Source organism: Clarias gariepinus, chromosome 23 (genome assembly GCF_024256425.1).
Source record: "Clarias gariepinus isolate MV-2021 ecotype Netherlands chromosome 23, CGAR_prim_01v2, whole genome shotgun sequence".
Taxonomy (NCBI): domain Eukaryota; kingdom Metazoa; phylum Chordata; class Actinopteri; order Siluriformes; family Clariidae; genus Clarias; species Clarias gariepinus.
Window position 1 is genome coordinate 9,102,892 of NC_071122.1, and position 25,287 is coordinate 9,128,178.

Consider the following 25,287-nt stretch of genomic DNA (forward strand, 5'->3'; position numbering starts at 1 on the left):
TCAAGTTTTCAGTCTGGGTATCTTCCCCTATCACCAAAACGGGCTCATTATTTGATTGGCTACTTTCGGATTTAAGTTCCTCTAGTGTTGAATGCGTAAGTGACTGACTCCCATCATTTGCATTTCCCACTTTACAAGTTTTACTTGGAATTGTCTCATTAAATGCTTAAAATGCCTGACAAATAACTAAAATTTGAGAACAGTAAATCAGTGATTGTAATACAAAGCTGGAACTGGTTTGGACTTGTTTTGGGTATATACAGTATAGTAGCTTCTTAAACTACTACTATTGTAGAGCCAGCCAGTTTATGTTAAGTAAACCTCTGGAGATGGTTAAACTGCAGGGTCAGGAAATTAAATCTCTTACAAAGTTTAGAAATTGCCCCTGCCCCTTCTAAAGACATATGCATATTTTATATATAATATGCTTTTTTTTTGTGCTTTGCTCAAAGCAATACCTGAACTTTACCAAAGTCAAAAATACTTTAATTCACATTTAAAACCTTAAAGTACCTGGTTGAACATGATGAGAAATTCACACTGTCAGGTTGTAAATGCAGTTCAAGTAAACACAATCGTAAAGAGCAACCCAATAAATAATACTTCAACTACAATCATAATTGCTATATTCAGTACATCAACATGGAGGGAAAGGGGAATACCATACCTTTAGGGCCTCCAGAAACATTTTTTTCTTAAAAACAAATCAGAGTCAATGAACAGTGCGTGTGTGGCTTGTGGTAGGAGTCTGACTGCTGTTGAAATTAAATGCTCCCTGCTACAGTATGTGTTCACTGTGGACAGTAAAGTGCTGGAGTGTATCCTGCTGTCAGTGCTTTTGTGGTTCTCCTTATTGTGGCTGGAAAGCTGGTAATTCAGTTCTGCTTTACTCCTGAAGTAAAGGGCTTAGACTGGTTTCTAGCTCTCTCCGTTTTAGAAGCAGACCCTGGAAAAAGACGCACATGCAGTCGTCATCAGCAGGTAAGCGATACACGGTGATTATGTGCTGGATAAAAAAATAATAATAAATAAAAATACCTGTCTGAGGTCGGACAAGCCCTTGAGAATAGCCTGCTGTCTCTCTGTGCTCTTGAGCAGCTCGGGGTGTAGGAGGGGATCCCGCTGTACCGCGGGGGTGTGCTGTCTGCTGCTGTTCATGTCTAAATAGCACAGGTACTTTTAAGTCAATGCAAAGTATACCTGAATACCATCACATTTTTAGATCTAATCAGTCAGAACCTGTTCTGTATGAACTATAACAGCAGCTCTGATAGCGCATTGTATTAATAGGCTTATTGTTTCTATAACACTACACACAACTGCATGTTCATTTAACATTTTTATAAGGTTGTTAAAAAACGTTTCCCCATATTTTATATATAATATACATGGATCATGGAGAAGCCTTTGAACTTTCTGGTTTCTCTGTAATAGACCAAATTTTTCTTATACAAATTAAGTAAAAAGGCTTAAGAGGAAATAACTTCTCATAAATACAAGCTTTACATTAACTTGTTAATTAGTTATATTTTTTATTAATTTATTATACTTAAAACTAATTGGTAACCAATCCATACCTTCATTTACATGGACCTGGTCTACTAATAATGGCCCAATCAGAATAAAAATGCATAATGGAATGACTTCAGAACAAACATTTCCTTTAACTTCTTTAGCCCATGATGTTTTGCTTTCGTTCATAAATCACTAAACTCATTTAGAAAAAGATCTTTGATGCAGGAAAGAGCACTGATGAGCTCGCATATTACATGCCAATCATAGGTGAGACTGAGTTCTTGTAACCAATCATACAGTAACACAGAAGGCGGTAAAAGATGGGAAGCATACACACTGCTTGGGTGTAACGTTGTATTTTTGGCATATTAAATGCTTCACAGTAGGTAGAACCAGTGTGCATTTTTTAAGTTATATTCTGATTAAATACTTGTCAACGCAAACCATATGAACAATTAAGTTGGAATCTCTAATCAGAAATTGGAGAAATATTTGAGCTGTTACTGCATAAGAGGAATTATATGCACTTAAAAAAACGTTCCATAAATTGCATGAATTTTTTTTTCATTAATATTATTGTTGTAATTTAAATAAGATATCAAGAAGGAACTTGATTTTAAGCCAATCAACTTCAGTGTGGTAGTAATAAGAACTCTTCACGTCAGTTTACATCAGTTAGTTTTCATGCAAAAACCAGCCCCTGTGTTTTATTCCTTACTTCCCACCAAAGATGCAAGGTAATTGAGAACATTTATTTCTTTACTGTACTAATGTACAGTTTCCACCTATTTGTATTTTACTTGAATAGATTTATTGGTGAATGCTTTTTACATTTACACCACTATATCCATTTTACTCAAGTATATAATCAGTGTAGTTTGCCTAGCACTCCTTCCTACACAGTCTATACCTGCACGTATGTGCCGTTGTCCTTCGTGTGTGGTGGGTCTGGAGATCGGGGCAAGAGGATCGAGGTGGTAAACCTCATTTGTGCGCACATATGGTACGTAATCAGGTGATGAAGGCCATCCGTGGCTTCCTGCCTGTTCTTCTGCTTGGGAAGGAGGATGAAGCCCGAGCCTGTGCTTCACTGCAGGGACGGGTGGTGAGGGAACTCTGCTACAGACAGACATGAGATGATCCAAGGAAAGCCCATATTACATATAACTATCTTTGACGTTTGCTTTTGCCTTAAAAGTTCCACAATTCAAAATTTTGCATGGCTAAGTAATTAACTCCTCTACTTGTTTTATAAACTACTGAATAGGGCAGGAATGTGAGTGAGGAGTGATAACGTACCTTTGACTGGCAGACGGTACTCTATGCGAATCCTCATCCTAAAACAAACATCAGATTAAATCAAACACCTTCCTGTACATTATGATGACTCCACTGATCTAGCCAGGGACACCAATGTTGCTTACTTTCTGCTGAGCTAAGTACAAGTGGCGTTGAAGATGAGATGGATTTTCAGATTGTGGAGGGACTGCATGCTGTGCCGTTCTAGAAATCGTGTTTCTCTCCACCAGGGTCATGAGCTCCATCTGCCTGCGCATCCTGTTCTCCTGCCTGTTCCTCTGTAGGGCAGGAGGGTAACGCTCTGACGCAGGAACAAACGCCTTCCCGGGCCTGTGCGTGTTCCACTCTGGTCTCCTGAGGGGCTGCTGCTGTTCATGGGTTCTGTCTGTTCGGGCGTAGGCTTCGTAAGGATCTGGTCCTTTGATGGGTATGCACATGTTCTCTTTTCCACCGTTCTTTTCGTCTAGTCTGCCTTCACGTTTGGATCTTTTAATGTTAGGAGGAGCTTTGTATTCGACTGCAGCTTGAAATCCTCTGCTGGTCTCAGGAGAGAGAGCTGGATTTATGTCTAATTTTAGACACAAATGTTCAACAAAAAAGATGACAGATTACAGGATTAGGTTTAGAAGAAATTATACCTGCATGTATGTGCCATGGTCCTTCTTGTGTGGCGGGTATTTTATTTAGTTGACAATCATTCTGTAAGATTTGTCTTGTCTGAAGGTTGCTCGTTTAAGTTTTGCACTGGCTGTACAGTATATAAAATATCAGCCATACCATTATGTCCACCAGCCTAATATTGAGTAGGCTTTCCCAAAATAAGAACTTTTTTCTTTTTTTTTTTTTTGCATCTTTCTTTTGGAACCAACATTAACATGTTCAGCAATTTGTACTCAAATTTTTCAAAATTTGCTCTGACTCAGTCCTCCAGCCATCACAACTATGCCCTTGTTAAAGTCACTCAAATCTTTACGCTTGCCCATTTTTTTTCAGTTTGCAACAAATCAATTTCTCAAAAAAAAAAAAAAAGGTAGCTTGCTGCTTAATAGATCCCACCCACTTCCAGGTGCTATTACATACAAGATATTCTAACTGTATCTACCCTGGAAGCAGTAAGTTCAAGTATAAGGATTAGAGTGACTTTGGCAAGGGCCAAAATGTGAGGACTGGACAACTGGGTCAGGGCAAGTCCACAACTGCAGCTCTTGGGGGTTGTTCTTTGTTTTTTTGTTTTTTTTTGGTAAAGATAACATTATCTTAGGCTGTTTATGTCAGAATTATTTAAATTTTAATAGATTGGTAGCAACAAGCTTTTAATTATAGCAATATTCTTGTTTTTGTGCCAGCGCAAGAAAAAAGAAGCAAATTTGGTCACGTTTTTGTGAATTTGTCATTTTTGGCAAAATGATTTGCTTTATACAAGTAAAATAGGTTACCTGTCTGAACCGCAGTGTCTTTCCAGGCTTTCTGTGCAGCCTCTGTTATCGTGTCCAGTGTAGTCAAACTCTCTGTCCCTTGCCCAATGAGTGCTGTAAAAGTTTGACAATGTTTGACTTTTGTGAGTATGGAAATTGACTTTTAACATGAGTAGAAAAGGTAATTAAGTTTTTTTTCTCTACCCTGTGAGGTAGTCTCTCTCTGCAACAGATTAGAAACATCATGGCCTTTCTTCACCAGGTTTTTAATCCTCTGTAGGTGTTTGTCCTTCTGTGCTTCCTCTGATGCCCTCTGCATACTCTGATACAGATCCTGTGTTTTGCGGGACTGTAACTCCTAAAGCACAATGAACAAAAGGTCAGCATGTGAAAATATGACAAAGAAATCTGTACTTGAACAACATAGAAAATATGGAATGCTGTACATATCACTTCAGAATTATTCGCACCCTTTATAAAAATAAACTAAACAAATAAGCGTTCAAATTTTACAATGGGTTTTAAGGTCTTGTAAACTGGGCTAAAAAAAATAAATAAATAAATAAATAAAAAATAAAAACAGTTCCAGGTGTGGTTCCAATAACACTTCCAGGTTGCTCTCAAAAATACATACTGCAGAGAAACTCTTTTAGACAGCTTGTGTTTATGAAGATGGCACCAAATAGTTAGATTTGATACCTTACATCAACTAACCCAGTGGTTCTCAAACATTTTCTGTCATTCCCCACTTAAGGGGGTGGGCGAATTTTCAAGCCCCACTTGTCAACAAAATGATAACAAAAACGGCCAAGTGTACTATTTATTGAAATATGAATTTCTAAACCAATAAGATAAATAACACCAAGTTCAAAACAGATAAAATACACTTACTTTGTCACTTATCTAAAGCTTACATTCAAAGAAGTAGAGTGGCTTATTAACGTGACTGGGGTGTGTTGTCTCTAAGTGTCTTCCTACTTTGTTTGGTCTTGTACTGTCTGCTGCCAGCGGTTTAAGACACAAAACACACACAGGTCTCTCCTCTGCCCCACCATCCCCACCATGAATCCAAGCGCAACATAGGCTTCATGATGATTCCTTTCGGCTGGCTTTTTGGTTGATTAGGCTGATGATGCTGAATCACCTGTTTTTTTTGTGGTCCATATAACAAATGTACCCATTGACGTTATTATGCTCACTACATACAGTACGCTACTGACCCGGTGTTATGCTCTAAAATGCGGCCACGGATTGCCAAATTATAACAAACAAATTTAATTATAAAGTAAGCAATATAAAAAAAAATTGTATAGGGGGAAAAAAATATATAAATTATATATTTTCTTCATTTACAAGTATATTTTTATATTGCTTATTTTATAATAAAAATCGTTTCCTGTAATTTTTTACCACAAACAATATTTATTTAGTGTAATTTGTAATAAATTATTTGTTATTTGTACATTGACAAACCCCTGCAAAATAAATGTGCCATAAAATAATTATTTTTGAGGATTTGTATTAATTGTCTTGACAGCTGTCACGTGCCTAGGGTTAATTATAATAGTAATAATATATTTGATAATAATAAACCTTTGAATGTATGTCCCAATATAATATTTGATAGAGATTATGTAGGGGGGCAATCCGTGGCAGGGTGGCATTTTAGCGCATAACACCTGTTTGTGTCCGCAGTAAAGTTAGTTTTATATTCGCATCTCCGAATTCAATAGCTGCGTAAATAAACCCACAAATAAGATACCCAGATATATTTCCTCTCTACATTGTCTTTAAGCTACATCCGCCCTAAATTATACATGTTTAAAAGCATAAACCATTATTCTCTACGGCGCAACAAATGATTTAGGGATCATCACAAAAACACCAACAAAAAGCATAGAACGATATTGATCCTTTCTTTTGTTCAGTGCCTGAAGGATCAAAAAGCAACTTTGTTGCCACACTGGAAACTAGAAATGCCAGACTAGGACTGCCTGATAAAATATAAATTTTTGACAAAAATACAGAAACATCACCATACACATAGGAATAAATGAAATTACATATATAATACCGAATGTTTCCTTATATATATATATATATATATATTATATATATATATATACAGTGGTGTGAAAAACTATTTGCCCCTTCCTGATTTCTTATTCTTTTGCATGTTTGTCACACTTAAATGTTTCTGCTCATCAAAAACCGTTAACTATTAGTCAAAGATAACATAATTGAACACAAAATGCAGTTTTTAAATGAAGATTATGTTATTAAGTGAGAAAAAAAACTCCAAATCTACATGGCCCTGTGTGAAAAAGTAATTGCCCCCCCTTGTTAAAAAATAACTTAACTGTGGTTTATCACAGTTAAAAGTTCAATTTCTGTAGTCACTCCCAGGCCTGATTACTGCCACACCTGTTTCAATCAAAAAATCACTTAAATAGGAGCTACCTGACACAGAGAAGTAGACCAAAAGCACCTCAAAAGCTAGACATTATGCCAAGATCCAAAGAAATTCAGAAAAAAATGAGAACAAAAGTAATTGAGATCTATCAGGCTGGTAAAGGTTATAAAGCCATTTCCAAAGCCTTGGGACTCCAGCGAACCACAGTGAGAGCCATTATCCACAAATGGCAAAAACATGAAACAGTGTTGAACCTTCCCAGGAGTGGCCGGCCGACCAAAATTACCCCAAGAGCGCAGAGACAACTCATCCGAGAGGCCACAGAAGACCCCAGGACAACATCTAAAGAACTGCAGGCCTCACTTGCCTCAATTAAGGTCAGTGTTCACGACTCCACCAAAAGAAAGAGACTGGGCAAAAACGGCCTGCATGGCAGATTTCCAAGGCGCAAACCACTTTTAAGCAAAAAGAACATCAAGGCTCGTCTCAATTTTGCTAAAAAACATCTCAATGATTGCCAAGACTTTTGGGAAAATACCCTGTGGACCGACGAGACAAAAGTTGAACTTTTTGGAAGGTGCGTGTCCCGTTACATCTGGCGTAAAAGTAACACAGCATTTCAGAAAAAGAACACCATACCAACAGTAAAATATGGGGGTGGTAGTGTGATGGTCTGGGGTTGTTTTGCTGCTTCAGGACCTGGAAGGCTTGCTGTGATAGATGGAACCATGAATTCTACTGTCTACCAAAAAATCCTGAAGGAGAATGTCCGGCCATCTGTTCGTCAACTCAAGCTGAAGCGATCTTGGGTGCTGCAGCAGGACAATGACCCAAAACACACCAGCAAATCCACCTCTGAATGGCTGAAGAAAAACAAAATGAAGACTTTGGAGTGGCCCAGTCAAAGTCCTGACCTGAATCCTATTGAGATGTTGTGGCATGACCTTAAAAAGGCGGTTCATGCTAGAAAACTCTCAAATAAAGCTGAATTACAACAATTCTGCAAAGATGAGTGGGCCAAAATTCCTCCAGGGCGCTGTAAAAGACTCGTTGCAAGTTATCGCAAACACTTGATTGCAGTTATTGCTGCTAAGGGTGGCCCAATCAGTTATTAGGTTCAGGGGGCAATTACTTTTTCACACAGGGCCATGTAAGTTTGGATTTTTTTTCTCCCTAAATAATAAAAACCATCATTTAAAAACTGCATTTTGTGTTTACTTGTGTTATCTTTGACTAATAGTTAAATGTGTTTGATGATCAGAAACATTTAAGTGTGACAAACATGCAAAAGAATAAGAAATCAGGAAGGGGGCAAATAGTTTTTCACACCACTGTATATATATATATATATATATATATATATATATATATATAGTTCCTCTGCAATTAACATGCCGACATTAAACCGTTATTGTTGATATTAATACCTTTATATATGTATATTTTTATACTAATTATACAAGATGGGCCTAAAGCTTAAATCCTCATATTTTCAATATAGAATATGTAATATTTTGATTTCTTTTTTAAAAAAGGCTTTAAAACTAACAATAAAAGCTCAAATAGAACATATTCTTATTTTACAAAAAAAATTTCTAGATTGTTCACAAAGACGTTGCTGCTGAATTTTACAGCTTGACCTACCCTGGATAAAAAAAAAAAAAAAATCAAATTAAGAATTAATTTAAAGACTATTAAAAGATTAATAGTTTTTGGGGGTGCTAAAAAATTTGGTCCAAATTTTGTACATTCTTTCAGAGAATGGTAATAATTCTCGAGTTGACTGGCTTATATTGGTGAACAGGCAACAACAACAATCAGAGTTTTTGCTCTCAAATAAAAGCACTGGCTTTTGTACCTCTTTCTGTCTCTGAAGCTGAGTGTCTCTCTGGTACTGCTGCTGCAGACGTTCGCTCTCTCTAGCGACTCTGCGTTCTTCCTCCTGCTCCATGGCCTTTAGAGCCGCTTCTTCTTTTTCTTTTTGTCGCCTTCGCTCCTCTACCTGAGCCTCGATATCTCGCTAGTATGAATAAAGGGAAAAAATTCCACCCATATTAATTATAATTCACAATTTGTAATTAGTTTAGTGATCGTGTAGTGTGTGTTTACACACTACATATAGTATATGGCCACAAGCTTCATTTGAGCCTGCTTCTGTCATGGTCATATTTTACTGAAGAAAGAACTTTATATGTACTCTCAACAATAACACTAATATTGAACATCTTAATGTCAGAGAGGGGTCACATGGTGGTTGATTACATAGACAGCACTTTACCTTTACTGATGAACAACTTGGAATTTTTTTTAATTACTTATGCATCAAAGAAAATGCAGAACAAAGACTGTACCCAAAGTGTGAACGGGCTTTCATTTAGAAATATTTTCCTCCCCTCCTAACAGTATTAAAAATTATATATGATTAAACTCTTGTTAGAAATGTTTGCATTAGGGTTGCATGCTCTGGTCAAAAATTCAACATATTGCAAACTGAGATACAGAACTATTAAATATACTTTTGGTTTTTTATCTGTGAGTAATTCCATCTCAAATCAACCAATGAAAGAGAAATTTTCCACCATCACCTCTCAGATTTTGCTGACTTTTTCACCAATTGTTGATATTGCCATGAAAATAAAAACCCCCAATTTTTTTGTCCCAACTCCCACTCGTTAAAAAAATGGCAGCTATCTCAATTTTTGGCCTCAAAGTGCTTCAAGACATGCCACGCCCCTTTTTGAAATCCTCTTTTCCTTGATAACTCACTTGCTATATGTCATATGGAGATGAAGTTTTTATGTAGATTCAGATTCTGCAATCGGAATTTGGCTATCTGCTGTGGTTATGGAGATATTTCTGAAAAACCATTTTTTGGGGGTACCCCTTTTCGACCCCCCAGAACCCAAGGTCTGCATGTATATATGTTACTCAAAAAAATAGGGGTTACTTCACATCACCTTATCTTGAAAATAAATAAAAACCAGGGGTGTGTTATGCCCTGTTTTATAGAAATCATTAAAAAACAATTGTCCAGGTTTTGCAAATGTTTTACGATTTGATACACATTTTATATACAGAGAATGTACATGGATGTACACAATAGGCCTTATCTACCAGTAAATGTGTCATTTTATGGTGGTCTATGTAAGATACATGTATCACTGTCAAACAGTATCCTGTAACTGAACCATTCAGGTTCATACTGATCAGAAAGTTGAATTATCTCCAACCAACTCCATGAGTGACCTCCCACTCAAGGAACTTGGTGATTGCATCATCTTTTTCTTGGTGCTAATTAAGTGCAGAAAAACAAAAGCAGGTGAGTGTGTTTCATTTATGTTAATTTATTAACTGAAGCTTTCCAATGTAGTTTGTTATCTTAATCACAATCTGATTACAAAGACTTGATGGCAAAGCTTGTCTGTTCTTTGGATTCTCGTGACTATATGTTGCACAGGTGTGAGCAGTGACCCCTGAATCAAAACTATCTGATTATCTTGATTAGGGCAGGGCAACATGGCCAAAAATATTTATCACGATATATATTTGAAAATTTGCGATAATGATATAACTGACAATATGATTGACACAAGACAAAGCAGCTGTTTGTATGTGCATAAAAGCTATATACATTTTTACCGGGCAAATGCAAATTCCACACGACTGAAGTTGCACGATTCTTACAAACCAATTCTGGTTCATCTGTTTCATTCAACGATCCACTTTCGCCTTTCTTATTCTCCGCCGCCGCCAAGCTTTTTCCGCCATAAGCGTTTGGAAACAAAGGCACTGCACATGCGTGTTTTACCCATATTCTATTGCGATATTTCATTTTCTTATCATTGCCTAACATTGTACCGGTATTACAGTGAAAGGTATAATATGGCCCAGCCCTAATCTTGATGGTATATTTGAAAATGCTGATTTGGACCCAGATGACACTGTTCAGTTCAAGCAGTGGATTTCATTATGAGACTTTGTGAAAAATGTGACTCCTGCACAGCTCATCACTATACAGCCAAGGCCCAAGCTGCTTATTTGAAAGAGCTGAAAAAGAAACTTCCCATTGGAAAGGAGGCCGTTATCCTCATGGATTTTGCAGAATGGTATTTTTTATTTGTCAGGATGCTGTTCAAGGTTTTCATTGGGATACATCCCAGGTGATTCTGCATCCTTTCGTGGTTTACTATAGGGGTGGTAGTGAAAACGATGGTTCACTAAGTTGCAAAAGTTTTTGTGTTGTCAGTAATGAAAGGGAACACAATGCTATTGTTGTTCACAAGTTTATTAAGGTTCTCATAAATCCACTGAAAGTTCTTTTACCAAATTTAAATAATGTGCATTACTTCTCAGATGGTGCAGCCAGCCAGTACAAGAATTATATATATATATTTTTTTAATTTGTGGAGGCATTTACTATCAAAATGACTTTGGTAGCTACAAAGTGCATGCCTTTCCTAGTTGATATTATTTGTGTCACTGCAACTTGACAGGTCTCGTACATGTACAGTAGTTGATCAATTGGAATGGTTATTACCGTCGCGCTCACCGCCGCGTAAAAACGTCAGCGGCCAAAATAAATCAGTTGCATTTCAAAGTAATTCGTAAAATGGCCGCCAGGTGGCGCAAAGTGACATTTTCGCTCGTTGCCGTAAATACAACATTGACCGTTATACAGCGTATCTCTGTATCGGTTTATTGTTATTTAAGTTCTGGATTATTTCAGGTACTTTAAACACATTGTTGGGTTGCTCATGTTGGATCATATGAGATGTAGTTTACAAATGAACACCTGGTTGGGTTATTTTGACCCAACAACTGGTTTATTCATTATTCTTTCCTTTCTCCAAATATCAGCCTGCAGAATGTTTGAAATATTACTGTTTATTGTGTTACAGGTGTAGTTTTTAGAGTTGTTTAGGCAGGAATGCGTGTGTATACAGCTCAAAACCTCCATCAGTTATTAAAGATAGCGGCTATTTAGAAAACATGCCCAGTGATTTCGGAGCTTCAGGAAATCTCCCGGCGCTTTGCTCATAACACCGGGCCAACTCATGTCGGAAAGAATTTATAAACGGTTCCTAAACATGGGCTATTGTTTTTTTACTTATAATATTTATTTTAACATTTAATTTAAAATGAGGTTTGGGCTCAGGACTTCGATTCGGCATCGTAATTCTCCTCTTTAATTTACTCCATAGTTTTAATCAGCGCTCAGCCGCATGCATGGAGTTTTCCAGAGCGCACCGGCAGAAGTAGACTAATGATTATGAACGCGTCGGGAAAACAGCAAGCAGACTGACTCTGACCATTTAAAAAAACGTTTGCGTTCATTTTCTGACGCGCTCAAGTTCACCAAAAACAATACAGAGCAGCGCAGCTTACAAAATCACAACACTTACAAAATCACAACGTTTTTTCGTTATTGAGTGCGCTTAAATAAAAGTTGAGTCTTATAAAGGCATGTAGTCTTATATAGTTTTATTATATAGTTTTTGCACATTAATCTGACATAGTTTTTTCAGCCTGTCACGGCGTGCGCCCAAATCAATATCGCTCCTCGCTCACTAGTTAGGCGGCCTCCCCTTCAGACATGCGAAGCAGCGGGACCGCAGAATTACACATGACTGGTGAGCTATCGTTGCTATCGTTGCCTGGGCTTGCACCCCGCGCTATAAAATACTCGGGGTTTGTTGGGTTAAAGTGGATTTTACTACGCGCTGTGTATGCAGCGCGCGTGCAACAACGCGGAAGTGCGGCATGCAAGCAGGGCAAATGGAACGCGCCCCACGGACTTCAAAGGAGCGAGAGGAGGGAGGGGGGCGGTCTGGCCATCCGCGGAGAGCAGAGTCAGCGCGAGCAGACGGATGGCCATTGCACTCACACCGCGTAGTAAAATCCACTGTAACCCAACAAAGCCCAATCATCACCAGCCGTGCCTTATTCCGTCATGTCATGTGGGCATTATAAGCTTTGTATTGAAAACTTCTAACTAAAAAGTGGCAGCTGGCACGCCTAAAAATAGACGCAGGTTATTTTTTTAATAGTCTAAATAAAAACGCTCCGATTGAATTTCCTATAGTCTAAAAAGCGCTCAACCGCACGCATAGTTTTCCCGAGCGCGAGAAATTTTTTTGTGCTAAATAATGTTTATGCAGTATAAGAATTCCTATTAATCCTGGGTTGTTCTTTTAGTGTCACTATAGTGCTTTACAATGCCAGACAACATTCAAATACAAATTATTCACCCTCCCCAGGTGTGAATCGGCTGTTCTCACCTATACATTCAGAGGAACTGAAATGCACTTCTCCCCACTTTAAAAACCTCTTGAATCTGAGGCTGACTTTCAGTGATTTCAATTTGTGTAATTTTAATCTCCTGGATTCTAGATTCTAAAGTTGACATTGTTACCTTTTTTAATCATTGGAATGGAAGAACTTGTTATTTTCCTTATGATAGCATAAATTGCATTGTTTTTAATCAGTCTATACACAATAATATTCTTTGGTATTTTTTTTTTAAACAGGTATGGGGGCTATCTTGGTTCAATAATCTCCGTGCCTGGTTTAGGTTTAGTATTCAGTGCGCATCTGTTATATTACAACTATCATAACACTCAAATACCTTTTATTGGGGGTTAAGTGACTGATGTGCCTAACATTTTTCAGCTGAGCCTTTGTTTCACTGAAAACGACCGCGACACCCCTCTCTCTCTCACACACACACACACACAGAGCCGACCAAATCATTAGCACGTCCCTCCCCCAAACAGCACAGACAATTACTTTCTATCCATTTACTTACACCTGAACTGAGTTGTTTGAGTAACATGGGTCGAACCCGTTACAAATCATAACAGTCTCCTGCATTTCATTCTTATAATAACGCAAAAACACAAGAGGGGCTGAAAGACCGACATCTGCTGACGCAGTAGAACGTACTAACACTGTTTTAATTTTATGGTCATTTATTTCAGTTAATAAATCTACTATAAATTTAAAGAACACAAACAAATAAGATGACACAAATCCATACACACTTTTTTTTCTAATTACAAGTGATAAAATCTAAAGGCTCACTGTGTTAACATTTATTGTGCTTAAATTTGATCCTAATAAGATTTAATTTAATTTGAATTTTAGAACAGTGGCAGCTGGAACACCTAAAACAGATGCAGAATTATTTTTTTATAATCTAAATAAAAATGCTTTTTTAAACGTGGGCTATTGTTATTTACATGCAATATTTGTTAATTTAATTTAAATGGGGTTTGGTCTCCGGAATGTTGAGCATCAGGATCCTCTTCTTTACTTTCCTACGTAGAATCAGCGCTTAATCGCACGCATTAAGTTTTGTAAATTCGTTTAATGTTTAATAGTAAATAATAACCCCCGTTGCGCTGTACCACCGCTCGGAAAACCTTATGAAATACAAGTTTAGGACAATTATGATGATCTGCCACGGCGTGCGCGTGTGATGGGTGTACGCCCAAATCTACTATAACTACTCCCTCACTCCGTAGGCTCCCTGAATAGGCGGCAAAGGGACGGGAGCCGCCTATTTGTGCCGGCTGGCGATAATTAACGTTAATATGATCTCGGGCTTGCTCCGCATTATAAAAGCAAGGCGCGGAGGTTTGTCTGAGGTCTGGGAAGTACGTGATGTAATGGAGAATATAAAAGAAGCATGTCAGTGGGGAGATGTGACGCGGCCCAGGCGCTTTAAACAAGGGCACTAGAATTCCGCCCTTTGATCTCTGCGCTGAGGACAGCGCGAGAAAGAGCTGCGCGAGCTCCCGCGGCATCTACACTCCCGCACCGTGCCCGCCCTCGCAGCCCCGCTGCCGAAGAGGAAAAGTGTGGTTAGGTTTTTGCGTCAGCGAGAACTCGCGCCGGCCATCGACAGCGGGAGAAGCGCCGTCACGAGGGAGCGTGCAGGAGCGCTGCCTCCGCGTGCTCAGTTCTGCCACTCGCACCAACACTTATCGTCAGCTGTGTGCCCGCATGCCAGTGTGGCACAGCCCCCGGAACTGCACATGCACAATCTTTATCCCTTTCTTTCCTTTCTCCCTCCTTCAACACTTTCCTTCCCCATTTTACCTAAATAAATTACCCTTTTCCCGTAATACCTCGCCTCGTGTCCGTGCTTTATGGTGCCGCCCGTGCAACATGGGTCGAATCCGTTACAGATCATAACAGTCTACTGCATTTCATTCTTATAATAACGCACAAACACAAGCGGGGCTGAACGACCAACATCAGCTGACGCAGTAGAACGTCCTGACAATGTTATAATTTTTATGGTAATTTATTTTAGTTAATAAATCTACTATAAATTTAAAGAACACAAGATATAAGACGACACAAAACCCTACACGCGTCTTTTCTAATTACACGTGATAAAATTTAAAGGCTCACTGTGTTAACATTTATTTTGTTTAAATTTGATCCTAATAAGATTTAATTTAATTTAAATTCTACATTTGTATCGTCATTTTAGTTCTGTGATTATAAATTTGTTTAACTACAATGTTTTACTTGATTTTATCCGCTACTACTTGCAGTTCTAAAACTCTGTGTCTCATTAATCCAGCAGAGAATGAACTAAGGCATGAGGCGTCAGCCTGTAGTTATATAGCGCCACTCAACGGTAAAAGCCAGCAAACGCACAAAGCCAAACGGTACCGCCGAGCACGACGACGGTAGGACCTACATTCCGATTGATTAACCACTGTACATGTACCTTTTCGTCTTATTCCCTGAACTCATTTTTGTGGGCTTTGTTCTTTCAGAATCAGATACCCAGGGTGATGAAAAAAAACTGTGATTAGTCCTTTTAGTGTAGAGACATGAATAACGTCATTATCAGTCTTTGACTAGACATGCATTACAGAAGAACTTGAGGTAACTTTTACTTATGCATTAAGTATTCTACAGATATTGCAGTACATTTCTGTGTGTCAAATCATTTAATGTTGCAAAACCTGGACAATTGATTTTTGATGATTTCTATAAAACAGGGCATAACACACCCCTGGTTTTTATTTATTTTCAAGATAAGGTGATGTGAAGTAACCCCTATTTTTTTGAGTAACATATATACATGCAGACCTTGGGTTCTGGGGGGTCGAAAAGGGGTACCCCCAAAAAATGGTTTTTCAGAAATATCTCCATAACCACAGCAGATAGCCAAATTCCGATTGCAGAATCTGAATCTACATAAAAACTTACATAAATATACCCAGTTTCATCTCCATATGACATATAGCAAGTGAGTTATCAAGGAAAAGAGGATTTCAAAAAGGGGCATGTCTTGAAGCACTTTGAGGCCAAAAATTGAGATAGCTGCCATTTTTTAACGAGTGGGAGTTGGGACAAAAAAATTGGGGTTTTTTATTTTCATGGCAATATCAACAATTGGTGTAAAAATCAGCAAAATCTGTGATCATGTGGTGGAACCCTCTGGTTGATTTGAGATGGAATCACCCCTGTACATTCTATATAAATTACTGACTATGCATGGATTATCTGCTATAAATTGCAGCCTTTTTGCGATTAAATAATTGCACAGGTCCATATTGCGATTTTTATGCAATTATTTGTGCAGCACTAGTTTGCATGAATAGCCCCCTTGTGATGAGAGGAGTAGTTTCTACTTAAACCTACCTGATGTTCGAGCTGTTTCAGACGTTTCCTCTCTCTCTCTTCAATCTGGGCCGGATCTAAAAGTGCCGTCATGGTACGCAGGTAGCTGCAGGAAGAACAGTCCTTACAGTCCTTTTTTTCCATTTTGTTTTTGCTTGTCAAATTTTTGTATATGACCAATTGAAGAAGAAATCCGAGATGTATATAATTAGCATGCATGTAAACATGTTTACAAATTCTCATTGTTTACCTGGTCTTTGGCTGAAAGCCCTGAGTGTTGTCCACACTGGCTCTACCCATACTGTCCCCTCCACATGTGCTCATGGCCTCCCAGGCAGTGGACAGAGCCTGAGAGGGGGCATGGTGATGGGAGAGGGAGCTGCCTATATCGAGCTCTCCAGTGGGAGGAGGCTGTGCCGGGAGACGCCGCTGAAATGAGTCAAAGTGCATGGCCCAGCGCTCATGATCCTCTGCCTGAGAGGAGGAAACTCGATGCGTTGTTACAGCAGTCAAACAACAACGAGCATATATGTAGAATACATGTACACATAGTGGAATAACTCAATCCCAGGAGGTGACTAACTGCAGTGTCTGGAGGAAAGTACCTGGTTCTGGGTCTGTTTCTCCAACTTCCTGCGCAGCCTGGTTTCCTCTCTCTGCTGCTCCAAGTCCTGCAGCCAGCGTCTCTGCTGCTCTTTCTTCTCATCACTGAACGCCTGCTCCAGTGGTGCAGCTTCCTAACCAGTTATCAAATACAACATGACAGGTACTTTGGCAGGGCTTATGGTTCCACTTAGGACTAATTGAAAACTAACCTGGTGTTTTGATCTACCTGGAAATTAATAAAATAAAATCCTATAATACATTTTTACATAACTAATTGCAAACATGTCTGAAAGGGAAAGTCTACATCAATAGGTGTGACATTGTGGTATACTTTCAATTGATGTTGCCTAGCAGAGACGTAAAATAAACAAACATTACCCCCAGCACAAAGGCAGAGCGAATGGCAGCAGGAAGAGCCTTTGTGTTGCTGTGTGTCTGAGAAGCTGAAGGCTGGTTATATGTGATTTCTGTGCCATTTTGTTTTAATCTGTCCTCTTCAACCTATTTAGACAAAGATTAACTTAGATCACAATTATTTCATCATCATGATAACATTTTCAAAGAGTTTTTTTTTTTTTTTTTTTTACATAATCATGTTTATATAATGTTTATACCCGATTGGCAATACGCTTTTGTATGCACAACTTGTGTGTCCATTCTCCTTGTTATATTGTATAATGTTTGCTTGACTTTAGGACAACAGACACTGCATGATAAAATATCCCATTTGAATACTCAGTGTCAGGTCTGTTCAGCCTCTCTGCTTTTTTCATATGAAGTCCATTGTAAAGTCTATGGGATTTAGGTAAAGTTTCAATTTGGCCCATCAATTATCAACTTTTTTGTATTTTTATTTGGGGAAAATACAGTGCCTGGACAAATAAAGTGGCACACTGTAATATTTCACTGGACCACCTTCAGGTTTGATTACACATTGGTTACCCATGGCATTGTTTCGAGAAACTTACAGTATGCAACATCATAACATTCAGGCCTATTTTATTTTGGCCTTGATCTTATATCGATGATTCCTTCAAACCACATCCAAAAAATATAACCAATATGAATAATTTCCAACATTTAATTATATTTTTGCATATAAAAACAATCCAAAAGTTGGCTTGTCTATACATTGAAAATATTTGTAAAAAAAAAAAAAATTTTGAGGGGGGATTAAATGTTGTCTGTTTTTGCAAGCTTTACATAAAAACTACTGAACTAGTTTAAACGCATTTTTTACTGGTGTATTGAGCCGAGCTTGAGGTAACAGGCTTTGTTTCATCACATGTTTTTTTATATATTATTATATATATATATTTTTTAATATGCGCTTATGAATGTGCAATTAAAGTCTATATAATAAACCAGATCTCACACCTTTATTTCAAACCGTTTATAGTAACACGTAAACATTTTAGTTAATTCCAAAATTTAACAGATGGTCGTGTAAATTTTTTTTAAAAACGTGTTTGTGAATAAAATTAACGGCACGCCTAGTATGAAATAGGCATTCACTTAACCGTAACTCCTTAAGGAGTTCTGTACAGAATATAAAACAGTGGGGTGTGCTGTAGAGCTTGTGTAAAGCATTAGCACCCTGAAATTGAGTATTTTCTATTAATATCACATCCCACAGTGTTTTATTCCTCTTAGATCACAGTAATATACCAACATTTTTAAAGTTAATGTTAATGTTCTGTGCAAAAATATTTATATAAATACATAAAGTATACAAAATTATGGCTAAATACTCTGTTCTGCTGGAGTATGACCACATGTTCAATATATCTCACATTTTATGTCTCTGGAAAAAAATAAAGGTTATGTATAGTGGCTTACCCCTGATGGCTGGTCACTTGATGTTGCTCTAGCCTGTGTACCTCTTCGTTGCTCAGAATGAGCCAGAACATCTGTGTGCTCTTTCTGTTGCTTTTTCAGTACCATCTGCTCATCTGTACATGAACAGAAAACAAGCACTGTACCACATCTCACCATCTGAACCACTACAACAGCAAGCGGTCAATCTTTATCACTTAACTTTCTGTACAAAGCAATAATTAATATTAAATGACTCGTCAGTCTCTACACAAAGGCCTCACGTAGAGATTGTGCAATCAGACACTACCCCACTTTAATACCTAGCTCTCTTCTCCATTGTGCTTTTTTAGCCTTGAGCCTGTCTCTGTTCTGCTCTCCTTCTCCCAAAGTGCTGAACAGACCTGCTGGGCTGGATTCACTCAGGGTTCTGTTACAAGACAAAAGACAAGGGTAAATGTACACTACCGTTTAAAATTTTGGTTAAACAAACAAAAAGGGACTGGACTGATAAACACACACACACACACACACACACACATTATCACTCAGCTGAACTCAACTACCTTAAAATATTGGGACTGGACTGACTAATCAACACAAGAGCAACACTATCTACACCACCAAATTATTGTACACACCAACCTGTAAATGCTTTACTGTTTATCCCTTTTGCACAATGATCATTACTGGACTACTTTTTGCACTAATTCCTCAATTCTTGCTGCTGTGTAAAGGAATGTTTATGTTTACCCACTACCTCAACAGCATATTTTATGTTCTGTTATGTCGTGATTGCGCACTGTCACTTTGTTGTTGCTCTTGTTTGCACATTTGCACGTGCACTTTATGTTGTCTATAAAACCTGTAGTTATACTTAGCTAGTTAGTCTTTGTTAACTTATGTTGTAATTTATGTTAGGTCTTTCTGTCCTGTCTCTGCTAGCCAGCTAACTAACCCTCTTGTTTAGCTAGTTTAGTGTTTCTGTTAATTTATGTTGTAAATTTATGTTGCATGTAGCACCTTGGTCCTGGAGGAACGTTGTTTCGTTTCACTGTGTACTAACTGTATATGGTTGTAATGACAATAAAGCCTACTTGAACTTGGTTGCCACTGGAGCCTCGCAACGGGTTAGAGTCCTGCCTCATGGTCTTTGTGTGCTAAATTGGTGTTTTCTCCCCCGTGCTTAATGGGTTTTATCCGGTTTTATCCCACAGTCCAGGGTGTTCTACACCTAGAGTCGAGACCTCCCGTAACTCTGTACACCAGTGGTACCACCTGGCTGGGGCCAGGTACCGGGCTATATATATATATATATATAAAATTTATTTATTTATGCTTTTCCATTTCATTGACTATCAATCTCCATAGTGTTTTATGTTGAAGAAAGTATCAGATGATCTTCAGTTTGCTTCCGTCTGTACCTCTTGCCCACACTTCCCAACAGACTGCCTAATAAAATTAACCTGATGTTATAAGCTACGTCTAATAAAAAAAAAAGAGGTAAACAACAAATGTTTCTGGAGAGCTTATTTGAAAAAGGGAACATAACCAATGATGGGACTCAGACTGCCAACAAATAGCTGCATTTAAAATAAAAATAATTTAGAGTCCTACCTAAATTATGGGTTAATCGCAACAGGTGAGTCACATGCTCCAAGCCTGCTCTCCATAATAGATCTGGCCTTAAAAGTATGTTTGAGACAACTATAACTATAACTAGACAACTAGGAATAAAATCAAGGTGGAATATCCGTTGATAGCCACAAAAGCTCTGAAAACCCTGCTTCCATTTCCAACAACCCATTTTCTTTGTGAAACAGGGTTCCCTGCAATGAAAATTAAATTATGCTGCAGACTGGGCATAAGGAATACACTTCAGGTGTCACTGTCTCTTATCACCCCTAGACCATCTCATGGAAACAAACCAAGGGCTCACACTTTTTTATTATGGTAAGCTATATTTACAATGCACTTTATTTTCCTTTTTACGAGCGTGCAGTGGGGCGGTCTGTGAAAAATAGTTTTACATAAAGTTAGTCCGTGGTGCAAAATGATTGCCAACCACTGCTGTACAGAAAAAGCGTTAATAGGATAAGAAAGAGAGAGTAAACTGACTCCATGTCATGTCAAAATTCGTCAATTCTGCCATTTCCAGACAGGATAGAGGATAAAGCGGTATAGAAGATGAGTAAGTGTTTCTTGTGGCTTTTACACTCCAATACATGAACTTTTATTAAATATTAACAAATACAGTTATAAAACTGTTTAAAAAGAGATTTTTAAGTGTGACTGCGTCATGCAGTCAATGTCACACTGATTAAGCTGTCGCTATGTTGCTGTTGTGGTGAAATCAGTTCAGATCTGCATCACGTGATACTGAACGCATTACTTACGTTTCCTCATCTTTTTCTTGCGAGTTTAGTTGTTGGTCCCTGCCATGTTCACTAGTCACTGTTTCAATTTCTTCCTCTTTTGTAGCTGCTCCTGTAGCACAGAGCTGGATTACACACACACACAAAGCTACATTCAGGACAATACATAAAAGCCACCGACTTACACACTCACCATTCTGGATGTGAGCTGAAGTATGATCTTGGACTTTTTGCTCTGATGACTTGATGCTGTCCAGAAGCTGCTGAAGTTGTTCCTGAGTTAAACACACTAAGCTCTCCTTTATAGTCTTCTTGATGACATTGGACGTCTCGTTGGTAGACTTGGTTTTGCTGTCCGACTGCACCCTGTCCACCCCAATGACGCTGCAGCGATCCATTCTGCTCTTGGTTTTGGTCTTTTTGCTGCCGTTTTCAGCGTGATTCACACCTTCGGTACCTCTGCACTTCCTGTCTCTTTGCCATCTTTCCTCTTCTTTAGGTCCTGGTTTGGGAGTTGGTGCAGTTTTCTGTAGTCTGTTCTTCTGAGTCACCTGGTGACAACGACAAACATTATTTAGACTGCATGAGTTCTGCAAAGATGTTTTAAAAGTCCCTATTGGAATTAATTTGCAAGAAGAAAAAATAAATAATCTAAATAAAAATAAATAATGCACCACATACTTACTTGACAAAATCCCATTTTATTACTGGATTTTGACCCACCTGTTGTGGGAAGAGAAAAATGCACAGGCATTAAAATACTCTTTAGATAACTGTGCACACATTTAAAGCGCATTATTAAAATTATTATTTATTTACCACAATGGGCCAATACAAGCTTGGGCTTCCCATTCTCAAGTTCAAACATCAGGCCATCACTGTAACAAACACAACAATCAGGATGAGTAAATAATCTAAACTGGAGACACCTTAATTGTATAATTAAAGACACTTATGCACAATATGCACATCCTTATCATGAAGGCTGACAAAGGTTTTCCCTGCCACTCTTACATCTGGCTTGCTCATTCATGATCTTAAGCATTTCTTGCAAGCTGCTTTGTGAGAATAATTAAGATTTAGTTAAGATCATGCTAAAACGTTCCCTGAACAAAAACATACGAAGCTCAGGATAATATCTGCTCAGTACATCCACAAAACAAACATTATCTCTAGGAGACATGGTGGGAGGGTCCTAATCACAAACTTTACAGAAAAACCTGTTCAGATAAAAAAAAAAAAAGAAAAAAAAAAAAAAAAAAAGACTTAACAGGGAATGAAAATAGACATAAATGACAAAATATAAAAGCTTAGGTAAATTTTTATACTTTACATGTCAACTATGCTTGCTAAAATATTATAGATATAATAAATAATTATGATCTGACAATGTTAAGAGGCACGATGGAAGGATATTTTTACATAACAGAGTTATACACCAACCAGCCATAACATTATGACCTCTGACGGGTGATTTGAGTAACACTGAATATCTCGATTCAGTGGCACCTGGCAGGGGCCAAATTGTGGTTGCAAGACAACAGGATCAGAGCAATTCCAAAACATACCAAAATTATTCAAAGAAGGAAAACCGGTGATATGGTCGTAAGTAGGTAAGAATCATTTATATAAGTGGGGAGCGAAGGGTGGCCTGATCTAATAGAAAAGCTATTGTAGCTAAAATAGTTAATGCTGGTTCAAATAAAAAGGAGCCAGAACACAAAGTGCATGGCAGTTTGTTACATATGGGGCTGCGTAGCTGCAAACCAGTCATGATGCCCATGCTGACCTGTGCCTACTGCCAAAAGCGTCTAGAATGGCCTTGTGGGGAAGACATATCACTAGGATGCATTATGGGCGAGGCAGTGTGACGCTCTGTGTAATGTTCTGCTGGGAAACCTTGGGTCTGGCCAACCATCTGGCTGTTACTTTGACACGTGCCACCTACCTAAGCATTGTTGCTGATCAAGTACAACCCTTCATGGAAACATTATTGGCATGGTTCATCAGTATAATGCACCCTGACAGACTGCAAAAGTAGTTTGAGGAACACAACAAGTTTAAGGCGTTGACTCGGCCTCCAAATTCTGCAGATCCTACTCAGATTAAGCGATACTAGGATCGGAAAAAGACTCAGATCCATGGAGACCTCACCTCGCAACTTTTAAGAACTTGCCCCTGACTATTTGGTGACAGACAGCAAACCTTTAAAAGTCTGGTGAAGTCCATGCTGTTTGGCGGCAGAAGGGGAACCTGCTTAATATTAAGAGGGTGGTCATAATGTTATGGCAACTGTTACAGTATATAGTGTATTATAAAAATTAATAAAACATGATAATAGCAATTAATATACTGTACATAGTTAGACATTTATCAGTCATGTGGCTCAAACAACTATTAACTTAAACTTATCTATATTTCCAAACAGTAACTGTATGTTGGATCTATAATCTAATCTATAATATATAAAGTTAGATTCAGATTGCTGTGACTCCTCCACCAGCTTAACACTAAACTACCTAACTCCGCTCCTACTAACCACACATAAACATTTTAAATAGGCAGTGTGTTTAATGGAAAAGATTCGTTTAGGACATTTAATTCGGTAAAATCAGCTGTTATATAATAAAAGCCCTGAATGCGACGCCGTTGCTCGACAGTAAGCTAGCGAGCAGCATCTTAAATACCGTCAAACCAAACACCTTAAACACGGTAAACACACTCACCCCAGATTCATCATTCACTCCTGCACACACTGAGCTTTATAAAGGACGCGGTGATATCTATAAACACCGCATTCAGACGGTCTTGGTTGTCTACCGTGTCGCGTCGTTATTTCGGTTGCTAACGGCAGCCTACGCCGGGGTGTTTGGATAACCGTCGCGCGAGCTCAATCCCAAATAGCGCGTTACCCCTTAATGCGCACGCGCACTACGCAGTGTTGTTCTGTATGATTCTCAGGTCCAGTCAAGTCGGCTTTTATCGTCATTCCAGCCATATAGTACAGTTCAGTACACGGTGAAACGGAACAACGTTCCTCCTGGACCAAGGTGCTACATACATACAGTCACAACACAACTCTACCGGAACCAGCTGGCTAACTAAGAGACTTAATGTTAGAATTATTTTATATATAAAGGATTTATTTCTACTCTCTTGCTCGCCGACTAGCTCAAATATGACAGATTTACATTTTTTTTTATTTAAGTTAACCTAAAACTACTTCTGTGCACAAAAAGAGACAACAATAGAAAACAAAGTGCACGTGCACATGTGCAAACAAATAGCTAGAGAGTGACAAACACAACAACGTAACACATTTCAGTACTTTTGTAGTTTAGGTAGTGGGAGGAGAAACAGTAAACATTTGACATTCCTGAGTAGCCTGTGTCGAGTAGAAGAGATCCAGAGAGAGAGAGAGAGAGAGAAATAGGCAGGCAGACAGACAGACAGATGGATGCAGTATGTATGCATGTGTGTATGTATATGTTCTAAAGTTATTACCCACTCTTTTAATTCTGTGTATTTGTGATAAAACATAAATTAAATTACTGATCATAATGTGTCTCAGGCACTAGGCAGTTATGTCTGAGGGTCGCAGAACTACATCTGAACAAACCCCGAGGATTTCGGAACCATGTCCTATAGACAGATGAGACTAGGGGGAATTTGTTTGGCCTTAATGTTTGGGCATTAATGCTTAATCTGTCTAAGGCTAAAACTTCAGTGAAACACTGTCATGTAGAAGGACAATAATCTGAAAGGATCATGGTTTTGCAATGGCCTAGTCCAGTCCTCAACCCAATTGAATTGCTGTGGTAGGACACTAAGAGAAAAGCAATGATGTGAAGAAGAATGGAAAATTCCTCTACAACGATGTGAGACACTGATAAAGAAACAAGAAACAATCACTTCTAGTTATCGCTGCTAATGGTGATCCTATGATGCTATTGAATCATGGTCAGTGCTCAGTATTGCCCACATGATTTTTTTTTCTTTTAGGCTTAATTTTGTTAAATAACTAATGGCACAGTGAAAAAAAATTATATGTTTAGATGATTTGTATCATGTTTTACACAAAAACACATGAATTGAAAGGGGGGGGGTAGTAACTTTTGAACATGGCTGTAGGATCTATTTGCTGCACAAAATTTCACCATTGGATGTCAAGTACAGTGAGCCCTTAAATAAAGCTTCATGTGGC

General features: G+C 38.3%; 1 protein-coding gene across 3 annotated transcripts; it reads right to left on the minus strand.

Moving 5' to 3' along the window:
• Positions 1–70: 70 nt before the first annotated feature.
• Positions 71–23,966, minus strand: ccdc66 (coiled-coil domain containing 66). 3 transcript variants are annotated; one of them, XM_053484168.1, is made up of 19 exons: positions 23,810–23,966; positions 21,903–21,961; positions 21,769–21,806; positions 21,277–21,634; positions 21,105–21,189; positions 19,032–19,138; positions 18,733–18,845; positions 17,272–17,394; positions 16,893–17,024; positions 16,538–16,761; positions 16,309–16,393; positions 8,501–8,662; positions 4,434–4,587; positions 4,251–4,343; positions 2,940–3,382; positions 2,815–2,852; positions 2,426–2,634; positions 1,039–1,160; positions 71–946 (listed from the first exon to the last, which is right to left on the minus strand). In XM_053484168.1, exons 1-19 carry the CDS (start codon positions 23,821–23,823, stop codon positions 887–889), a joined length of 2,619 nt encoding a protein of 872 aa, XP_053340143.1. In that variant the 5' UTR covers positions 23,824–23,966; the 3' UTR covers positions 71–886. The 3 variants fall into 3 exon arrangements, with proteins under 3 accessions (XP_053340143.1, XP_053340142.1, XP_053340141.1); XM_053484167.1 differs by having other exon boundaries at positions 2,426–2,631; positions 21,105–21,195; XM_053484166.1 differs by having other exon boundaries at positions 21,105–21,195.
• Positions 23,967–25,287: the final 1,321 nt, after the last annotated feature.